This window comes from Pseudochaenichthys georgianus, chromosome 22 (genome assembly GCF_902827115.2).
Source record: "Pseudochaenichthys georgianus chromosome 22, fPseGeo1.2, whole genome shotgun sequence".
In the NCBI taxonomy this organism is placed as follows: Eukaryota; Metazoa; Chordata; class Actinopteri; order Perciformes; family Channichthyidae; genus Pseudochaenichthys; species Pseudochaenichthys georgianus.
This window is the reverse complement of record NC_047524.1, coordinates 22,823,674-22,846,028: the sequence shown is the minus strand read 5'-3', so window position 1 is coordinate 22,846,028 and position 22,355 is coordinate 22,823,674. Positions and strand designations below refer to the sequence as shown.

The window sequence follows — 22,355 nt, the reverse complement described above, 5'->3', positions numbered from 1 at the left end:
TCTGTAATATATATTATGCAATGGAAAGGGATGAGGGCCACGTTTGAAAAAGGTATTTGAATCCCAAGTTTAAAGTCAGGATTTTGATGATAAATTCAGATTTGTGAGACTAAGTATATATTTTGAAAGTAAAGTTGTACAAATAAATGACCTATTTAAAACCTGAATTCCTCTTTATACTCATAGACCAATTCTCAAGTTCAATGTTATAACTTAAAAAAAAGTATTCAGTATTCAATCCGAAGGTCAGAATGACTCCATATTTCCAACAACCAGCAATGTTGAAGGTTGTTTCAGGCCCCTTTGAAGTACTTATTGTTTTACCTCTTTTCAAAATACAAGCCTGCATCTTATATTTTATCCTTGTCATATTAATTGATTTTGAGACACAGGAAGAGAATAAAGATTCAGTGTGTGAATATAAATAAAGCTAGATGGTTATAGTAGGTTTTGTGTGTGCATTTCATGCACTTTAGAAAACTATAGGACAAGTAGTTATTTCATAACATGTCAGTTTTTTCAAAATACTGACTTTTTCAGAATAAGACCAGTACATCAAAAGTAACACCTCAACCCTTTTTTAATTATATTCCTTAATGTAACACAAATGTTCAAATATAATGAAATGTGCATAGCCAACAACTATTATTGCATTAAAGCCTAGTTAAAATAAAAGGTTGTAATAATGAATAATTTTAACCATGCAGGCCGGCTGCCCCACTTGCCCACTTGTCAGCTCTGTCCCTGGAGTGATGAGAGGAGAGTTGTTTAATCTGGCTCTCTGCTGACTCATCATTTCTTCTTCTTTCAAGGTTGAGCTTCCCAGAGTTAGTTTGCCAGAGGCAAAAAAAAGAAAAATGCGATGATATTTTCACTGGATCTTTTGTGCTTTTCCTGGGCTGGCCTGAAGCTCGGTGAACAGGCTGCGTCAGCACATTTCACCCCTTTTGATCCTTTAGGGGAGAAAGGCACAGACTGAAGAGAAGGCTCACTGCATCTTATTGAAGGTGTCATGTCATGGCACAATTATATTTGCTCTGTGAAATTAGGATGAAATGGGTAGAAGAAAAGCATTGAATATGTTCTACATGAAATCAGGATCCCTACAAAGAAACAATAAGTTGTCAAATAAATTACCTGCAATGTAAGTGTGTACAATACAAATTCTAAGTTTGTGGTGCTCACAACATCAATAAGTCATGCACACCATTACGTGGGGCTGTGTTTAGGCACAAATTAGCTATAGTGCAAAGTTATTATTGTCTACACATTTAGAATGTTAGCATGTTAACATTGCTAGTACTAACAAAAAAGGCCCAATGTGGAAGGTATTTCGTCGTAAAACTAAGTATTTTTCCAGGAAATCTGGAGAATCCATTTACTTGAAAAGAACACTTTTCAATGGCAATACCATCTTCCTGGGAAATAGCCCCTAAGAAACATTTTAGAGTTTTTTGTGGACAAGCTACAGTAATAATGGACACACTGCCTCATTAAACTTCTCAACAACCATGATAGATCAACTAACCTTGATCAGATTCAGTTTGATTTAGGTAAAGAATCCCTGGTTTTCTTCTTTTTGGATTTTAAATGAACTTGAGTGGCTATTACACCCCATTGGCCTACTGCAATCAAGCTCTGATTTGCATTGATTGGAGTTAGCATCATCTTAGATCATTAATAAGTGAATAATGCATTGAAATTGTTAAGTATTACTTTATATTAGCACCCTTACTCCATGTTTAATGGTATGTCCCGTCCCGTGGTGGAAGATTTTACACGCGACGTATTACGTGAGAACCCAATGCTAACAAGCTAGTTTAGCAAGCTAATCGCCGTGCTAACAAGATGGCAAGCAGAGCAACGGGAGTTTTCGCGCCACAGCTTTTGTTCGATGGAACCGATGATAAGTATGACCTTTAGGAAACAAGATTCTTAGGCTGCCTACATATCCTGAAATTAAAAGGAACTATTCTCCATGAACCCACTGGAAATAGTCCTGAACAGCTAGCAGAAGACAGGAAAAAGAATGTTGATTGCTATGCTGAGCTAATAAGACTGATATATGATAAAAGCCTATATAAGACACAATGCCGCTGATGATGGCAGGAAGGCTCTAAGATTATTGAAAGAACATTATTCTTGAAAAAGTAAACCACAGATAATAAACCTCTACACGTTGTTGACCCAGCTACACATGACAGACAGCGAAAGTGTTATCAACTACCTTATATGGGCGGAGAACATTATCACGGCTTTGAAGGAAACAGGTGAGACCATGAGGGACGGACTCATAATCACCATGATAATAGGAGGACTAGCAGACACCTTTAAGCCACTGGCTGTTCATGTAATGCAGAATGAAGATAACGTTATAGACTTTAAAAGGAGACTGTATATGAAGAGGCAGACAAATTTAAGATAAAAGAAACCACAGATAACGTGATGAAAACTAATGTTAAGCAAGGCAGAGGCAAGATGTCTGCTAAGAAGAAGATGCTAACGTTATGCTACAAATGTGGAATAAGAGGGCATAAGGCAAGAACATATTATAGAAAAGTGTTGTGTGGTTACTGCAAAAATAACACACACGAAGAATCCCTGTGCAAGAAAAAAGGGGGACAAGATGGTGTCAGAAAAGTGACAGGAGGAAAACAGCGAACAAGACCAATTCTTCAAGGCAAAGCATACAAAGAGCGGGAGACCTCCAGACAACGTAGAGATGAGAGGCATCATGGTGGACGCTGGAGCAACATCCCACATCGTGAACGATATTTAAAAGTTTGACAGCTTTGATGACTCATTCCTTTCAGGGACACATTCAGTGGAGTTAGCAGACGGGACCAAATGCAGCGGAATAGCACAACGCAGAGGAACAGCGACAGCACTGGACGACAGCACAGAGCACAGCTACGAGATGCACTTCATACCCACATGACATCTTCTCTGTGGCAAGAGCGGCAAAAAAAATCCTTCAAGAAAGGAGAAAGCCACATGGTTACCAAGGACAGTAGCAAGTTTGACATCCACGAGAGTAGACATTTGTATTACTTGCCAACTGTTACAGAAAATGTTGAAAAATGTAAAGGGTGTCATGATATGCAAACTTGGCATGAGATTTTGGGTCATTGCAACTATGAAGATGTACAGAAATTACAAAGTGTAGTGACAGGCATGGAGATAAAAGGAACAACAGTTAAGCCTACTCAGTTATGTGAAGTGACTAGAAATAGGGAGCCAGACAGAAAGGCTGAGAAACCCTTAGAGCTAGTACATACTGATTTAACTGGTCCCATGTCAAGACTGAGCAGAGAAGGCCACAGATATGCACAGTCATTTACAGATGACTATTCAGGCACTGTGATGGTATATTTTCTGAAATCAAAAAGTGATACAGTGCAAGCCACAGAAAGGTTCTTGGCAGACATTGCACCTTATGCAGAAGTCAAGTGTATTCGTTCAGACAACGGCACTGAATTTACAAGCCGCGACTTTCAGGCACTCTTAACTAAAAATAGGATTAGACATGAAACGTCTGCACCCTATTCACCACACCAAAATGGTACAGCAGAGAGAAGCTGGCGAACTCTTTATGATATGAGCAGATGCTTATTGATAGAGAGTGGGTTACCAGACAAGCTATGGAACTACGCTATGCAGGCTGCAGCTTTTGTAAGAAACAGGTGCTACAGCAGGCGCACAAAGAAAACGCCATAGGAGTTGTTCACAGGCAAAGAACCAAATGTATCCAAACTGCAAACATTTTGAACAACATGTTTTGGTTACAAACGAGAAAAATGGAAGCTAGACTCTAGATGTGAGCAAGGGGTTTTCATTGGCTATGATAAAAACAGCCCAGCTTATCTGGTGTATTACCCAGAAACAGAGAGGGTGCAAAAGCACAGGTTGGTGAAATTCACAACCAAAAAGCGCAAAAGGAAACGCAAACATCTGAATCACACATAATGTGGTCATGAGGATGCACACTCCAGGGCAATAGGCAATGATATAAATGTAGAAAATGTATCAAGTCATGGTATTCAGATTTGTGTAACTGAGGCTTTACTTGAAGAGACTGAATGTATACACAGCCGAGTAAAGCCACAGAGACCAGGGCCACCCCTCCCTACAGGCCAATCACGCACGCTGCATGGGGCCCCGCCCAGAGGCTAGAAGAAACTAGAGCATCACTCGAAGGTGGGTTATTGTATGAGTCAAAAATGTACAACTTGCGAATGTTGTATAAGTCAAATTGCCAATTGCCATATTAAAACAATCAGCTGCAATTCATGACATGAAGAAGGCAGTCTCTGCAGAGCATATAGGCTAATGGAGATGCAGTTATTTCCAGCATTCTTTATTTAACATTCATTCAAGTATGTGATGCCTTTTATCTGCTAATGTACAGGAGGAAGAGTGATACACTGTCTGTCTAGTTGGCTTACATAACAGTTAAAGTTTACAGCCTAAAAAACATGGAGCATTTTCCCCCCTTTTATTCATTTTTATGTCAATTTGCACACTTCATGGTGACGCTCAGCCTCTCCCCTTAACTCCTAACAGTCATCATCATGTCAACCACAACACAGAGAAATCTCACAATGTCGCTTGGGGCCCCCTCTTGCTTGCGCCAGACTTTTTAGTTACCCTGACAGAGACTGTAACCAAAAGGTATCCACAGAGAAACAAAAAGAGACCAGCTCATCGACAGGATTTTGAGGACAAAGCACAAACATGCATGGACTTTTGCTACAGAGCAGTCTGTGATATCCCTCAAACCTACAACGATGCCATAGTGTCAGCAAAGTCAAGGCAGTGGAAGAATGCCATGGACGAGGAGATGCGGTCTCTGGAGGAGAACGAGACCTTCCAGCTCACACAGTTGCCACCAGGTGAAAAGGCAGTGGGGGGAAAATGGGTCTATGCACTCAAAAGTGACATTGATGGATCAGATAAATACAAGGCAAGATTTGTAGCAAAAGGCTACAGTCAAAAACCAGGAACTGACTAAAGAGACATTTTCACCTAGCTGATGTGACAAGTGTAAGAGTACAGAAAGCAGCACAAGAGGGTCTCATTTTACACCAGATGGACGTTAATGGCCTATTTGCATGCACCCATTGATTGTGAAATCTATATGGAGCAACCGGAAGGCTATGAAGAAATAGAATAAATATATAGGCAAAATCCCAGAGGTTCGAAATGCTGGATTGCAAGGCCAGGGGGACCCCATGTGAGCCAAAACTTGAACAAACATGATTCTGAAAAATTGACAGACCCAACAAAATATAGAGAGGCAGTGGGAAGTTTAATTTACTTGTCCACATGCACTAGACCAGATATAGGTTTCGTGGTCAGTAAACTATCTCAGCACATGGCTGAACCAACAGAGGAACATTTGAACAGAGAGTTCAGATATCTAAAAGGCACAACAGAACAGGAGTTATGCTTTAAGAGAAATAACAGAGAGACACTATAGGTCTAAAAGTGTACTGTGATGCTGACTGGGCATCAGATGCAACAGACAGGCGAAGCACATCAGGATATTGTGTCAGTCTATGTAAAGGAAGCTCTCTGATCTCATGGGAAACAAAGAAACAACCAACAGTGGCATTATCCACCTGTGAGGCAGAATACATGTCTTTAGCATCAGCTATACAAGAATGTATCTATTTAGATCAGCTACTCAAAGGTATAGAGTAGACACATACCACCAGTATGCACAAACAAAGGTGTACGAGGACAACCAAGGTACTATAGCCCTTGCCAAAAAAACAGTAAACAGGCAAAGGAGAAAACACATTGATATTAAGTACCATTTCATTAGGGAAACTGTAAATAACGGAAAGTTAACTTTGGAGTACTGTCCAGCTACAAAGCTACAACTAAAGAGGTTTGCTCAAGACATGTTTGGCACTTAAAAGTGCACGAGTGTATATTCACATTGTTAAGGCAAAAGAGAAGCCTTATTATGTTGTTTGTTTTTGATGTAACCAATAGAGTTAAGTTATGGTACGTCCCGTTTGTGACGTCATAAGCATAAGCGCGGAGCGCTCTATGTCTCATGTTGATTACGCAGCACAGCCATGCTGGGTCATGTCCCCATCCATGCATGTCCCTGAATAAATGGATGAGCGAAGATGACTGCGCATACTTTATTGATTTAACAGAAATCCTCAGAAATATCAAACCACAGGTGTCGTGCAGTTCTACGTAATGGTTTGGCATACAAGGTTAAATATATCAAATAGCACTTCCTTGCCTTTGTGGGGATTCAGTTTCCTTACTCTTTGTGCCAGCTTTGGTTGACCAACTTCCTGTGGCCTGATTTTCAGTTGTCATGGTGAAGCCAAAGCATACTGAAAGAAAAGGGGGGTGATTTGCCTGGAGCACAGCTTAAAGAACTTTACCTGATGACATTTTGCGAAACGGTGTTTATTTGTTCTACAGTTAAAAAGTTCATGGTGAGTCCCAACACAAAGGATTGAACTAAGCTGGAGCCCTGTCACGTAGGCGGTGGTTGAGGCTCAAACAAACAGAACATACATTCAAGTTCTTTATAGTTATCCGATAATCAAATGTAGTCATTGACTATTTAAAAAAACAACGTAGCCTGATCCTACAGGCTGACATTTGGAGTTGCTGAATACACCATAGCAATAGCCTGTATACACGTTTAGGGAAGATCTGTGTTCACAATAGCAAAGGGAACAATCATTTAGGGAAAGCTTAGCTTCTATAGTCTTCATTACCAGCCACACCTTGGCCTCAGAAAAATATCAATTCTGAATAACTGGCTCGTTGTAACAAGTGACACAATTAAATTAAAGGGTTTGGGAAAAACTTTTGTTCTTGTTGATTCTGAGTCACATTAGAAAATCGATACCACTCTGTCTACATGTTTAATATGTTGCTAGAGCCAGCAACCTTCAGCACAAAGACTAAAAACGAAGGGAAAAAAGCTTGTCTGGCTAGGTAAAAAGCTAACAAAATGTGCCAAAAAACACCTTTAAATTCCCTACAGATTACAGATAGTCAGGCTAGCCTTTTCAAGTCTTCATGCTAAGCTAATTTAGCTAGTTGCTAGCTTAAGTTTGTTATTGACTGGACAAGCATGTTTGCTATAAATCCTCTCATGTAACTATCAGCAAGAAAGCCAAATAAGTGTTTTTCTCCAAACCGTCAAACTATTCTTCTAAAAGGTTACAAATGTAAAATTATGGCTCTCGGAGCAAATGTCGAGGGTGAAATGTGTTTTGTGTTGTCTAACATGCTGATTTATTGGAGTCCTCCTCAATGAGGTGTTGTTAATGTTGTCACAAAACCTGACAGATGGGTCACGGTGAAAAAGCATGGTGACATCAAATGAGTTCAAATGAGCCTGGGGCCAGAGTTGGCACGCTGGGGGCTGGAATGCACCTCCCTCACATTTCAATTTGACCAATGCTGGAGCAGAGGGGGTTCACACCATCAGCACACTGGGGGGATGGGTAGGACACCCACACAGACCTTCTATTTCCAAGAACTGCAGTTGTTGGCGGGGAAAAGAGAAAAAAAACGTCCCGCACTAACATTTTCTCCTCCCCTCCTCTTAGCTGTGACGCATGAAGGTAGTGAGCTGGAAGCATGGCGTAGTTTGAGCATTTGCACATTTTGAGCAATAAAAACAATGTAGACAAAGTGTTGTACCAAATATAATATACAGCACAAGAGTTGTTAACCCAGTGTTGGCTTAACAATATTCAGTAATAACAAAAGGCATTACAAATACATATCTTTTTACATTTCCTACCCCACAATTTACTGCAAGTAGTAGGCTGAGGAGCAGTAGTTTAACTCCGTCTGCCTGCTTAAAAAGTATGAAGACAAGGTACTTTAGATAATGGCATAAAAATGATATGCATACAGTCAGGCAGAGACAAGGGTAATCTTTTATAATATGCTCTAAATTGACAGAAAGCACGTAAAACACATGGCACAGACCACCCAGGAGCAGGGTGGGGAGAGGCATGTCTCTTCATCAATGTCAGTCTTTGCCACTTGTGCACAATCCCCAGTCTCCAGTATGTCTCTAGAGCTTAAAATCTTCAACACTTGAAGTTGAGTTAATTAAAGCTGCCTCAAAACCTTGATGTGAGCCGAGTACGAGTAGGCTTTCCTCCTCAGTACTGGCCTCTTGCTCTACCCCTTCCTCCCCCTCTCCCCCTTTCTCCCCCTCCTCCTCTCCCCCTTCCTCCCCCTCCTCCTCCTCTCCCCCTTCCTCCCCTTCCTCCTCCTCCTCCTCTCCCCCTCTCTCCACCTCTCCCCCTACCACCCCCCCAGCCTCTGCCGCGGTCGCTGCTTAGGTGTCCGGCCGAGCGCCTCAGCTTCCTCCTCTCCTCATGGTGATCCCTCTCTGCCTGCTGCTGCTTCCTCTGCTGATCTGACTGCAAATGAGAAAAGGAAAAGGCACGTTAAATAAATAAAAGTATCCTGCTGTGTGTTTCCACCACCTGTGCCTTCATGGAGTGAACAAATTGTACATTTGGGGAAAGAGCAGAGTGAACCATTACTCATTTCCAGGTTATATTTTAATGTCAACTCGGTTAAATACACAATTTTGTGTTAAATACACAAAAGCATAAGCAAAACTTGCTCAGCTTGTTTCTCTAATAACTTTTTCTGACAACCCAGCCATCCGATGACTAAAATCCTTTATTCGGTTAAAATAAGTAGTAGTAACAACAAGATTTAATGGTGTATTGTAAACATGTGGCTAAAAATATTATCATAGCTTCTGGCAGACGTTAACTCAAGAGGAAACGTCATTACAGAAGACCAAAGAACAAATGGACTGTTACCTTGAATAAAAGAGATTTTTTTATTATTAATGTTGGCTGATCTAAGTTCACATAAAAAAAATATTTAACAAAGATCTAGCTTTATTGTGCAAATGTTATATCTTATACCTTATTGTGTATAACTTACTATTTTCAAACAGCCTGTGATTATTTTAAATGTATTTTCTTATACATTATTATGCTCCCTTATATTTAGCGGTTGTTCATATTTAGTTCTTGTTACGACAACATTTCTCTTAGTTTATCATTTTCAAACAGTTTTAAGTATGTTGTTAGTGGTAAGTGAAGCTGGCTTTATGTGAAACGCCTTTTGTTTAACCAAAAATTCGACCATGAGTGTCTACAGTACGCAAGCGATGGAAAGTGCAATATATCTATATAATTAACATCATTGCAATTACACTCACAGCTATATATAACTATGTGCAATATTATATTATTATTATTATTATTAGTATTATTATTAATAATGCTATGATAATGTGCAATTTACGTAACTGCCACTACGTTTTAATTTTTGCACTACCAACTACTGAAAACTACTGAATACTGCTAATAATGATTGCATTGATTGTGTGACCATCTATGTTTCTATGTTTCATGTTGTCGGTGGATGTTTGATTGCTCTTTTTCTGCTGTGTTTATTGTGTTTGTTGTATTTCGTTACTGTTACTCTGGCACAACAATTTCCTTCGGGATGAATAAAGTCTTATCTTATCTTGTCTTATCTTAAAGAATGTTTCTTGAGTGACTGTATGAAGTTACAAATTCTCCAGGCCAATGCACCTTTGACAATTGGTTAGATTGAAGAAGTTGAACAGAGTGACGGGAGCGAGTTACAGGACAGACGGAGGATGGTGCACCAGGTTGGTTTACCTTTTTGAGACTGAAGGTCAGCTGCTTGCTGCCTACTGCTGTGTCGGCCATAGTGCCGGTTCCAGAGTGCTCCTCTAACTTCAGGCGGTCCTCCAAAGAAGCCCTGGCCGAAAAACACAAATTCCTCAGAAACGATGTACCAAACAGTATCACAGGGTCAGGGTACAAGTTATCAATTCCACACCAAACTCGAGCACCGTTTTATTTGTTATAATTAATATTCTAATGAATTGACAACTGGACAGGTAAGGTTATCCCTCATTGTAAACAGCTGAAAACCCTGAAGCAAGAGCCTAAATACTAGTCTGGGTTTCAAAAATGTCCTGCACAATAAGCCTCCAACACTTCCCATTTGATACATTTCCACATACTTCTGTAGTTTCTGCTTGCGGGCCATGTCGTTAAAGCTTCTGAACTCCTCCCCGGCTTTGATCTGATAATACTGAGGCTGGCGTGCCTTCTTGCTCTCGGCCGTGTTGGAGGTTTCCTCTGCTCCGTTTTGCTCCTTCTGCAGCACAGTGTTACGGTCCGCTTCCTTCCTCTCCAGCCGCCGGCGGTCCCGGCCCTCCTCCCAGAGCAACCTCCGCTGCTCCCGCACCTCCTCCACCCAGCTCTTGTCGTCGTCGTCGGAGCTCTCCTCCTCGGAGCTGGCCCGACCCTCGGGCTCCTCGTCGTCCTCACCCGCCTGGATGGAGAAAGCCATTCATGTGATATTGTTTTTTGGCACCAAAATACGCCTGAAGCGTGTCTAAATATACAGTTTGCAACCAAGAGAAAAATGCCGCAAGATAATATCTAATATTTTAATCCAGTACATGGTATTTATTTTTATATATTTATTATGCTCCCTTCTGGCAAGAACCAATTAATATCCCTACTTCCCCTCACGTGGGAGCAGCTCCAAACTTAGAAAGCCGGATGTCCTACGTTCAGACACTTGCATTTGTAAATTAGGGCTGGGCAATATTCAATGTTATATATAAGTATATAACATGGTCAAAGACAAGAAATTGTACTCTAAATGTCTGGAGACTATATGTGGGCGATATGGAGAAATTCTTCTATCATGGAAAATATTTTTTTAATATCATGGTAAAACAATACCTTATTCAGTCTGTAAATTAAATTAAGAAATGGGTTGAAATAACCATACCCTGCTATTATCCCCTTTTATTTTAAGAATTATTTTTTTAAATGGAAGTTTCAATGTTCCTGAGAACAATTTCAAAAGGTTAACAAAGAAATGCATGCCTGACTATAGTTAGCGCAACAAAAAACTCACATGCGTATTTTAGAGTATAGCAAAACAAAAAGGACTCGACTTTTCCTGCAGGATTTGCTTATCTGTCGGTTCAAAAACGGACAAAACACTATCGAAATAAGATGCAACAGTTCTTCCTTCTCCTTTTCAATAATTTCACTATTCTCAACTATTCCTACACGATACCTTGCAAGGCAGCTAGATTTTCTACATCACCTAAGAATCACAAGACCACGCAACAAGACCTTCCCTGGTGGAAACCATATTGCCCCACTCTGCTGCAGTAGCTGTATGTTTTCCTACCTGTGCAAGAAATGTGAGTGAGAGCCAGGTTCAGCGTTACCTGTTGGGCGTCGGCGGCCTGCTGAGCCATCAGACGCAGCTTCTTCTTCCTCTTCTGTCCCACCTTGGAGACGATGGGGTTGAGGAGGCGGAACTCTTCGCTCCGCTCGTCCACCTGGTACTCGGGGTTCTCAAACATCACCTTGAAGCGGTCGTCTCCCAGGACGCTGGGGAGAGCCTGCAAGTTCGATAGTGACATGGGGAGGGGGAAGAGATTAGAGTTGGTGTTTTTTCTCTTGCATACAGTATATTAAGAGTAAATACATTCAAAGACTTGGGAAGTGCTCATGGTGACATGTTGAAATATATGTCCTCCTACCTTGCCCTTCTTTTTCCTATTAGTCAGCTCTGCTTCGTCATCACCCTCCTCCATCAGCTTGAGAGCCAGCTCCTTGTTCACCTTGGGTAACTTCTGTCTCAGAAAAACATATTGGGCATTTGATTACACACATAAAAAAACAGGCAGTATAATCCGCTTAATCCTTGAGTCAACATATACATTTTTAGTAAGCTTAAGGTTTTATTCGCTTGAAGAAGTGTGACAGAATGTGCTTTGCATGCCACCTTTGGCAAGATTTCCTGTGTCACTTAACGCATGTTCTCATGTCCAACTCTTCACAAACAGACGTGGAGTCACAGTTTTATGAGTGTTTAACATTTTTTATTTTATAAAAACTAGTTGTTTTGGTCAGGGTCTGAAAAAGAGTCTTATGGCGCATTTCCACTGCAGCGCGTAGCACGGTTTAATCGTGCCGTGCCAAAAGGTGAGCCTGGTCTACCAAGGCCTAACTATACCGTACTAAGCCGTGCAAGGCCCTGCAGTGGAAATGCGCCATTAGATTTATAAAGGGGCCATATAATGCCCTTTTCTTTTAGGTTCATATTTGTATTTCTATTTATACAGAATTACACAAAATTATCAATTTCTCTGGTTTTTACTAATTATAGGTATGTGTTTATAAAATAAAATAATGAAAAATTAATTTGACTCAAACTACTGACAACATTTCTCTGTGTTGAAATTCAACAGACACCGGAATGGAATGGCTGCCACACATGTAGAGTGTCTCAATTATTTCCAGAGCTGTATATAGAAACGCCCTCTGGCGTGAACTTTAAGATTTGAGCCTTAGCATGCACAAAAACCTATATAACGCACTACAGGAAAGTGAAACCCCCAAAAAGCATAATAGGGCCCCTTTAAGTTGTGTAACTAAGTTAGGTAGTCATCGTAAAAAAGTCAAAGTCCAGGGCTTTAGGTTTATACTGCCATAGCGTGAAATGACAAGCAAAGCCAAACGTGCTAAGTGTTAACATGGGAAAAGACTTAATACATTATCCAGGTAGGCCAAACCAGTTTAAAAAGAAAAGTGGATCTGATGAATGTTCACATCATGAATGTATGTTGCCATGAACATGTATATGAAAAACAATACTAGAAAGATTGTGATCTGCAGGATTTTCTCCCTTACACCAACTTATGTCACTAGCTATAACCACTAGTGGAAAGTAGAGACTTTATGTCAGGACCGCTTACCTTAACCTGCACTCTCTGCGTCCTGGACTCCTCGATCTTCTGGCGGATCTTATCCTTGCGATACTCGTCGTATGCGAAAGGATTTGCCATGGTTTTCACCTGCGGCCAAGACAAACAGCAAACAGACACTTAAACAGAATGTTTCATCTGATGTATCATCGATGCATATTCTACACCATTTAAAGGACACCTATCATGCTATATTCAGGGTTCATACACTTTTTCACCAATGATTTTTAATGACTTTTCCATGACTTCTCAATGACCTTTACCTCATTTTCCATGACCAAACAAAAATTACCACTGAAAATGGTTTATTTGAACATGGAACAGGAAAATAAGGTCTGCATATGAAACATGTAGTGCCTATCTAAAACAAATCAAATAGTAGGCTTACTAGCTTCTACACGCTAAAGCAACTGTAGTCAGGGATGCAAACTAATCAGGTATGAAAAAGGTGACAAGGATCCGAGCCCCCCGACCCCATGGAATATCGGCTTTAAAATTATGAATAACAGATGATTTTAGCAGTCAGAACAACTAAAGCAGCAGTGTTAATAATAACAGAAACGCCAAAGAGTCACATCGAATAGAAATATATAAAAGCATTTATTTTAATTGTGTAGCAGTCAGTTTATAATTTTAACAGCACTGTTGAGCATTTTAAAAATGTATTTTCATGCCTCTGTGCAAGGCTTAGTCTTTCTATCTTTATAGCCACTGGTGTAAAGTAACTAAGTTCATAAACTCAACAAGTACTATACTTGGGTACAATTTTGAGATACTTGTACTTTATTTAAGTATTTCAATGTTTTGCTACTTTGTACTTCTACAGTTCAGAGGTGCATGGTGTATTTCTACTCCTCTACAGTTCAGAGGTACATGGTGTACTTCTGCTCCATTACAGTTCAGAGGAACATGGTGTACTTTTCCTCCACTGCATGTATTTAATACCTTTAGTTACTTCACAGATGTGGATGAATGATGTGAAATCTAATCAAGTGTTAAATCAGACTTTAGTTCCACCTGGAGTAAATTCACAAGCTACCCTGCAGTATACAAAGTCATTCAAACTAGCTGCACCTTCACCAGCTTTGAGAACACTTTCATGATCAATCATTATAAAACATATCATATATATAATTCTGAAATGGACCAATCTGCACAATGACTACTTTTACTGTCGCTACTTTAACTATATTTTGATGATAATACTTTTGTACTTTTACTTGAGTAACATTTTGAATGCAGGACTTTTACTGTAACAGAGTATTCCTACACTCAAGTACGAGATCTGAGTACTTCTACTTTTACTCAAGTACAAGACCTGAGTACTTCTACTTTTACTCAAGTACAAGATCTGAGTACTTCTACTTTTACTCAAGTACAAGATCTGAGTACTTCTACTTTTACTCAAGTACAACATCTGAGTACTTTACTTTTATTAAGTACAAGATCTGAGTACTTCCACTTCTACTAAAGTACAAGATCTGAGTACTTCTACTAAAGTACAATATCTGAGTATTTCTATATGGGGTGAGGTGACGTGACGTGCAACAACATTAACCTTTCTGTTGGTCGCTTGTTAGCAGACCCTTCACGCGATGGCAGAGCGAACAGGTACAGGCAGGGCCCATAATGATAGCCCTATAGTTAAGATCTACTACCCACACATGAACATATGGAAATGGGTTACTATTTAAAAAAATAAATGTATTTATAAATGTATTTAGGAACCTATCCATGTGATTTTTAGTGGGGGTCGACCTCAAATCTTCTAGGGGGTCCAGGGGCATGCCCCCGATAAGATTTTTTTTTTAATTTTGGAGTTAGATGCATCAATCTGGTGCATTTTGAGGGGAAAAATAAAGAGACTAGATCTATGGAAACACCTATATTAAACAGAACTGTATACATTTCAATAATCATAAAATCATGGCCATAACCAATAACATACCATTTCCAATATGAAAAAAATACTGAAACTTGTTTATTAAATTTATTTTTGGTTCATTTATAGTTGTGAGTGTCTGTGCTCCTGAATCAGCCTCTCCTGTCTCCCTCCTCTCCCCCCTGCTCCTCTTTGAGGCAGCAGCAAAGACTAGTTTTCTCTCAACAAGTTTTAAAAGTGTATCTTACCTTTTTATTTATTTATTCATGCATATTTTACTAATCACATTACATTTCATTTAGCTGACGCTTTTATCCAAAGCGACTTATAATGACCGATTACAGGGACATTCTCCCTGGAGTAACTAGGGATTTGAACTCACAGCCTTCCGATCTTCAGCCCACCTCACTATCCATTAGACCAATCACTACCCTCTCAAATGGAAATATGTGTTTACATAAATGGTGACCACACCGTTTGAGACCCACTGAGAACTTAGACTAAGTTAACTATCTAAACACTCAGAGTCCTTTACCTCATCTGAGCTGAGGTTATCCCGAGCTTGAATGACAAACAGAGACCAATCAAGGGCTTTGATTTATGATCTGTATGACAGTGGCCATGTCGGCAGGCCACATCATGTGGACAGCCAGTCACCCTGTGTGAGGCAGGCCACTTAACAGGCCAGAAGGAGGCGAGATCAGTGCAAGGGAGCGAGGGATCATAGTCCACAAGTTATCGATCGCAGATGGCGTCGTGGTCACGGACGAATAATAAAAAAAATTATTAAAAAAAACAAAACCTAAATGGGTCGCGAAATATACTTGGGCGGCCGTTAATATACCTGGGCGGCCCGCCCAAGTATAGTCTATGTGTGGGAAACCCTGGGGCTGATTCTGTGAGCTGCAGCTGACCACGCCCCCCTGCAGGAGAGGGGAGCATGCTCTGAGATCAGCTGCTAGGCTGAGGGGGAGAAAAAGAGATCTCCGTCCACCGTGTTTTATTCTTATAGAAGTAAGAAGAGAAGTAACGGGGCAGAAACCCTCCTTTTTACGCAGCGGTCCAGACATAGACATCAAACGGCGACACATATTCAGTTGGCAGTTACTTTGGCATTAGGGCAGGGATATCTAGATACTTTCCAAGGTTTGACATAATGAATTGTGCTACTTTTAAAGCAAGCAACGATGTTTTCAAATCTGTAATCAAAAAGCTCCTCAAAAACACTATCGAAGCAGTTCCTGCCGTTGCTACGTTAGTTCAAACAGTAACAACGGATTTTCTTAGCGGATGCATGTCAATTTAAATCAATAAAATCAATTTATAAATCCATAAAAGCATCTCAATTAATATTGTGAGTCATGTCGTTACTTTGTTGAGAATGTGGCCATGTAATAAGCGGGATAATGTGCACATTGCATAATGTGCCTTCATGCCGATCTAGATCCCTCCGCTTCGCGTCGGGGATCCTGATCAGCCTGTCGGTGTTCTTTTCCCCATAATGACCGCGTCGCTGCACATTATCCCTTACATATGATTATATAGAGCAGGGGTGGCCGAGCCGCATGCGGTTCTTTGCCTAGTTTCATGCGGCTCTTCAGTTCATATCGAATTGTATATGTGTGAGTTTGGGGGAGAGACACTGACTCTGTCCTGACTAGTGTTGCATGGTGTACCGATACTTGAAAGGTATACCGCGATACTCTGCCGTTAAAAACGTTACTATTCCTCCGTTTCATTAGTATCGGCACTTTAAGAATGAGCGGGGAAAGTACTCCGGTGAGAAAGCTCCGTTTTAATAAGAGCTGTGTGTGTTCAGCGCTCTGCTTCCACTCCCTGCACTGCAGCCGTGCCTGCAGTCCCGCCCCTCTCAAGCACGTTCTAAGTGCCTCCCCTCTCTTGTGCACGCGCTAGCTGCCAGAGCATGTGAGAAAACGAGAAGCATGGTTGCAAGTGGGAGTGCAACTGCCGCTGCGCATCGGCATGTTGACAAAAAAGACGCCAGAAGCGAAATTTGGAAGTATTTGAGCTATATCTCTGACAGTGAGGGCAAGCCTACGGACACTACGAGGCCTGTCTGTAAGACATGTATTAATTTTATTTAATACGAATTCTTGTCATTTATTTTATTTATTGTTCTCATTGTTTAAAAGTTTGTGTTATGTTATGGTTCTGGTGTGAAATAAAGCACAATAATTACATTTAAGACTGTTTCCCTCTTTTTAAGAAAAGAATCGGAATCGCAATTCTTGACTTGGTATCGAAACCAAAATGTTGTTATCGTGACAACACTAGCTACTCCTGACAGTTAAACCTGATATTTAGTGGGTCTGTTAAGTATTGAATGCTGATAATTCTGACGCAATTTGGCCGGTCAAAGTTGCTTGGGCTCGGATAAAATCGCTCCTCTACTTTCGTCCCGTGTTAATTTCGTCCCGGCTCTCCCTACGTGTGTGTGGTGTCAGGTGTCAGTATGAGAGGATGACAGCGCGTCTAACTTTGATGTGGCCCAAGAGCCAATCACAATAATACCTGCGATGCAGTGAACCAATCACCTTTGAGGGGGGGGGGAAACCTATCGTTGATTAAACACTATCCAGTGTTTCCCCTACCATTGTCTTGGAGGGGCGCTGCGCCTCAAATAATCTATGACTACTGTCACATTGAACATGTGCTCTTTTATTAAATAAACTAAACGCTTTCATTTTAAGTTGTAAGTTTAGTGTTTTTGACCCTAAGAAACACTGATGCATTAATCAATAACAATAATACACAGCTCCTCTCTCTGCTCCAGAGGATTTAAAAAATATATCCCAATGACACAAAAATGCATCAGTGACGTGGTTGAAATCTTGTCTCCAGAAAACAAAAAACTGAAACAAGCGGTATCAGTGACTGTGTGTTTGATGTGGCTCTTTGCAGTAACAGAGAAAGAAATGTGGCTCTTAACCTCTGACTGGTTGGCCACCCCTGATATAGAGTCATTATTCGTTTGTTTTAAAGCAGGAGGCGCAAAAGCTTGTCTCAGCCCTCGGGAGGGAGAAAAAGAGCCACAGCGGAGAATAAACAGAAGGGCAACCATGGCAACCATGCAAGGGAAGTCTTCTTTGCTGCTTTTGTGGCAGACTACAGCGCCACTTACAGGCCTGGCATATGTACTACAGCGTCTCCAGCGCTTTCGAGCAGCAATGGCCGGCCGTGGCCCAACCTCTCATTCCCCTGATAGGTGGAGAATTGACCAATAGCCGTAGTGCCACTTCACTGACGTCAGTAAAGTGTTGTGGATCAGTGTCTGGATCAGTCTGTATCAGATCCGTTGCAGCCCCTTTTTTAGAGATTTGGGTATGGAGGAAAATAGAGAGGGTTGTGTTTTCTGACACTTGATGAGTTCCCTGGAACACCGGGGACACATATTCATGTATAAAAGACGTACAAAAGTGCATTTTGCATGATAGGTCCCCTTTAAGATACGTTAACACAAACTATGAATTCATTCAAACCTTTATTTAACCAGGTCCCATTGAGATCATTGATCTCTTTTTCAAGGGAGACCTGTCCAATATGGCAGCAAGCAAGAATGGCGCCTTACCTTGTGATAAAGCCTGATGTCCATGAAGTAGCCGTGCATGTAGGCTCTCAGGAGAGAGGATCCCACCAGGTGAGACAAACCTGACGCACATAAAGACAACACAAGATCAGCATGATTATCTTTAGTTGGCTAAATAGATTAATACAAAATAACAAAGTTATTCAATAAAGCTATTAAAGGAAAACAATTCAAATCAGAAATTCTTGTATTCTGTATTAAAAAAAAATGAACGTATTCTTTGTCACAAATACTTTCATATAGAACATGATATTTTACGAGGCGACATAACTGCCTAATTGACAACACAAGGATAATTGTAGTCAGCTACATAGGGTTGCAAAATTCCGAGAATTTTCAAAGATGGAAACTTTCTATGGGAATAAACTGGGAATTTTCAAAATTGAAGGTTGGCTCTTCATAGGGAACTTAAATATAGCTGGGGAAAGTATATTTTAGCATAATCTTGACTAAAACAAACGGATGCCATTCAAGTACACTTGAACATCCATGCCATAGCACACTGCTTACTGCATGGCTATTGAGACCACACAAAGGTTCGCAACAGGCTCACAAATGTGAGAGTGGAAAAACTGGTTGGCTCTGACACAGAGCCATCCTCAACAAGGCTGGACAGTGACACTGAAGAGGAAGACTCAAGAGTTGGATGTTGATGAGGCCCAGGAAGAGTCTATTGACTGAAAGGGTTCAGTAAAAATGCAGAGGATTGCTTGAAGGAAGATTTGCATGTTTAAATGGGACTTTTTGGAGGGAGAGGAGATCTTTTCATTTAACATTTTTGAATGGGACTTTATGGGAAATGTTTGGATGGGGGTGCATTTTTGTTCAATTTTTAATGAGTGGGGTTGGGGGGGGATGAGTAATATTTAACTCAACACTCCTGTTTTCGTTCTTTAAGGCGAGACACCCCAGGTGAATAGGGTAATTTTTTTAACTTAAAGGTATCAGCTAGAAATTTCTCCAGTTAATTACTTACAATAAGGCAATTGTCTTTTGTATTACAAGTTTTCTGAAATAGCATGTTTAAATATACAAATTATCCATTATCTCATTAAATATGCACATATTTTAACACATTTCAGGAATTGAAATCTGAACTTTGGATAAAGCCAGATTCAAAATTATTGTTTCATTTTGTAGTCATATTAGTATCTAAGGCTTTTACAGAAGGGATATTGGATATCTCTTTTTATCACTCCATAAATCAGAAAATACTGTCAACAGCCCTAAAATATATATTTTCGCCATGTTTTTAGGTATACAATGTTGTATAATTCAGGCTATGAATGATATATGAACAAACCCTTTTGTAAAAGCCTTCATAATATTGATAGGAATATAACTGGAAGGTTTGGTGGATCTACATGCTACTGAAGTTGAAATTTTGAACTCAGAGTAGGAGAAAAAACTCATTTTGAGAAAACGACCTTTAAAGATTGCAGTGAGGTGCTAGCTAAACCCTCCTGTTCTTTGGATGATAGCTTGCGCCTCGACGCACTCCGTGAAGGTATTTCGTGTTCGGGGTCATTTGTTTTTGTATAACCTTGCTTCGTGCAAGTGACAATTGTTGGCGTCTTCTCTGTGAACGTTTTTTTCGCCGTTTTTTTGCCTTTTTGAGATTTCAATTTCTAGCGGAAAGCTAACCAGGAAGTGTTTTAGCACATCACGTGACGCATCTGAACGAATCACGTTGTCAGAAATTGACACCAGCCAATGAGATTTCGTTTCTTGGTTTAAGACCCCTTTGTGCTTTCACGATTGGTTGCTGATACAAAGGAAATGACCATATTTGGATCCGATGAGATTGTGCAGAAGAGACACAGCTTTCCAGCGATACCTCTGTTGACATGGTGCACACAGCGGTCGCGGTACTTTATGTTACGTTAGAATGCTAACTTTTGGTGAATTTAGGAGAAATCTACAGACGCAAATAGACAAACTATAGTAAAATAAACACTTAAATGTGTATTTTGTACGTTTTCCTTCCAAAAGCCTGAAAGAAAACATGTTATAGAATCAAAATAGCACAAAATCTCAAAATTGACCAGTACTTGAAAAACGATGTTTTTGCCTGCCGTGTCTCGCCTTAATTAAACAAATAATTGTTCAATTAAATAATTAAAAATTGTTCTGTTCTACTTAAAAAAAAAAAATGAATGCATCAACCAATCACGTTACATGGACGTGTCACGATATATAAACACTACAAAAAGCATGGACGCTTCATATTCATTAGCCAAAGGCAGCACATGTCGAATACACTCTTTTAGCTGTTGCCTGTCACCGTAAAATACATTTTATTTGACATTTCTGTCATTTCTTCACCAAGCTTAAGTCTTGTTGTTTTAAGGCTTTAGCTAAGAATTATTATATTCTTTCTGATTGTACAGTATAAGTAAATGCATTGCCTCATATCTTTCCCCGAGGTATGAATGGGAGCAGTCACACGCCCAGGTGATTGTTAGAAAGCATTCTGATAGCTTAAAAGGCTGATGCATGTGAGAGCGTGTAGAGTGTCACAAAGAATGCTGACTTATTGCTCTTCCCTAAGATCTCCCGTCAGTGAGTTCTGCGCCGGCTGCTTCCAGGTTACATAACAGGGCCACATCACACAGCTTCTGTAAATCAACACTGCTGCTCGCCTCCCTGCCCCCTCATCTCCTTTTATTCCACAGCAGCCAACCACCTTTCTGCTTCTTGTCATTTGATCTCTTTACTGCTGATCCTGCATTCCAATGTTCATTCAACCCTTTCAGTATCTCCCCTGACCCTCCTTCCTCCCACCCCCACACACTTCTTACCTAAAACCTCTCAATCTGTCTTTAGGCCTCTAGTTAGGTAGACGGGCCGACTGTGGAAACCTAAGGTGGCAGATTGATTTATAGCTTTTGCGTTACTTTGAGGGCCCTTTTTATGCAGGAATCTGTTTATTTTGTTACCCTCTTTTAAAATACAAAAGTTAAATGAACCGATTGGGGTTGCTTGGTTTTCGGAACGTAGGGAATTAGGTGCACAACTTTGAGTTTTGTTTCCACAAGCAGTGAGCTTTTCAGGAGAAATGAAGGCAGCAAGGTCTCACCAAGATTTTCCAGGTCCTTCCTGGTCACAAACTTGTAGTCATCGTACACTGTGCTCTCCGGACTCTCCTCCAGCTCCTCTGTCAAGTTGTCCAGGAAGGAGCACCACCGAGGTGCAGGGCCAAGTGCCTTCACACACACACACACACACACACACACACACACACACACACACACACACACACACACACACACACACACACACACACACACACACACACACACACACACACACACACACACACACACACACACACACACACACACACACACACACACACACACACACACACACACACACACACACACACACACACACACACACACACACACACACACACACACACACACACACACACACACACACACACACACACACACACACACACACACAGTGTTGAGTAAGTACGAAACCTGTCGTGTATTTGTTGAAACAGAAATAGACTCACTGTACAAGCTCTGGTTTCCATTACAGTTAGGTATTACAGAACTATTTTCAAAGAAGCTTGGAATTGTGCTGACGTTACCCGAAACTAATGGAGCAAAAGCACTGGCACAGCAGAATGTCACTCAGGCCGAGCAAATCAAGAAGGAACTCCATTTCAGAATCAGAATACCTTTATTAGTCCCACAGAGGGGACATTTGCAATTTGTAACAACTTCAATAAAATTGATACCACAAGTAGCTTTGTTTAAAATTGTTAGATCTTTAAATCTTTCTTTTCTGGGAGGAGACTTCAGGTTGTCTCGGAGTACAAGTACTTAGGAGTACATATTGACACAAACCTCAATTTCAAAACCCATATCAAAAAGGTCTGCAATAAAGTAAAGTTCAATCTGTCAAATTACAGATACATTAGAAACTTCCTATCATCTGCAGCAGCTAAGCTATACTTTCACTCAATGGTCCTCTCCCACACTAAC

General features: G+C 40.5%; 1 protein-coding gene across 1 annotated transcript in view; it reads right to left on the bottom strand.

Annotated features, from left to right (window-relative positions):
- Positions 1–8,162: 8,162 nt before the first annotated feature.
- The window catches only part of nol10 (nucleolar protein 10), a 31,357-nt gene continuing 17,164 nt past the window's right edge, over positions 8,163–22,355 (bottom strand). The window contains exons 14-21 of the mRNA XM_034112145.2: positions 21,434–21,560; positions 18,337–18,416; positions 12,857–12,955; positions 11,639–11,731; positions 11,321–11,497; positions 10,088–10,401; positions 9,717–9,819; positions 8,163–8,426 (exon numbers count right to left, since the gene is read on the bottom strand). Coding sequence (XP_033968036.2) covers positions 8,163–8,426; positions 9,717–9,819; positions 10,088–10,401; positions 11,321–11,497; positions 11,639–11,731; positions 12,857–12,955; positions 18,337–18,416; positions 21,434–21,560 — 1,257 coding nt within the window. The remainder of the gene's footprint in view (positions 8,427–9,716; positions 9,820–10,087; positions 10,402–11,320; positions 11,498–11,638; positions 11,732–12,856; positions 12,956–18,336; positions 18,417–21,433; positions 21,561–22,355) is intronic.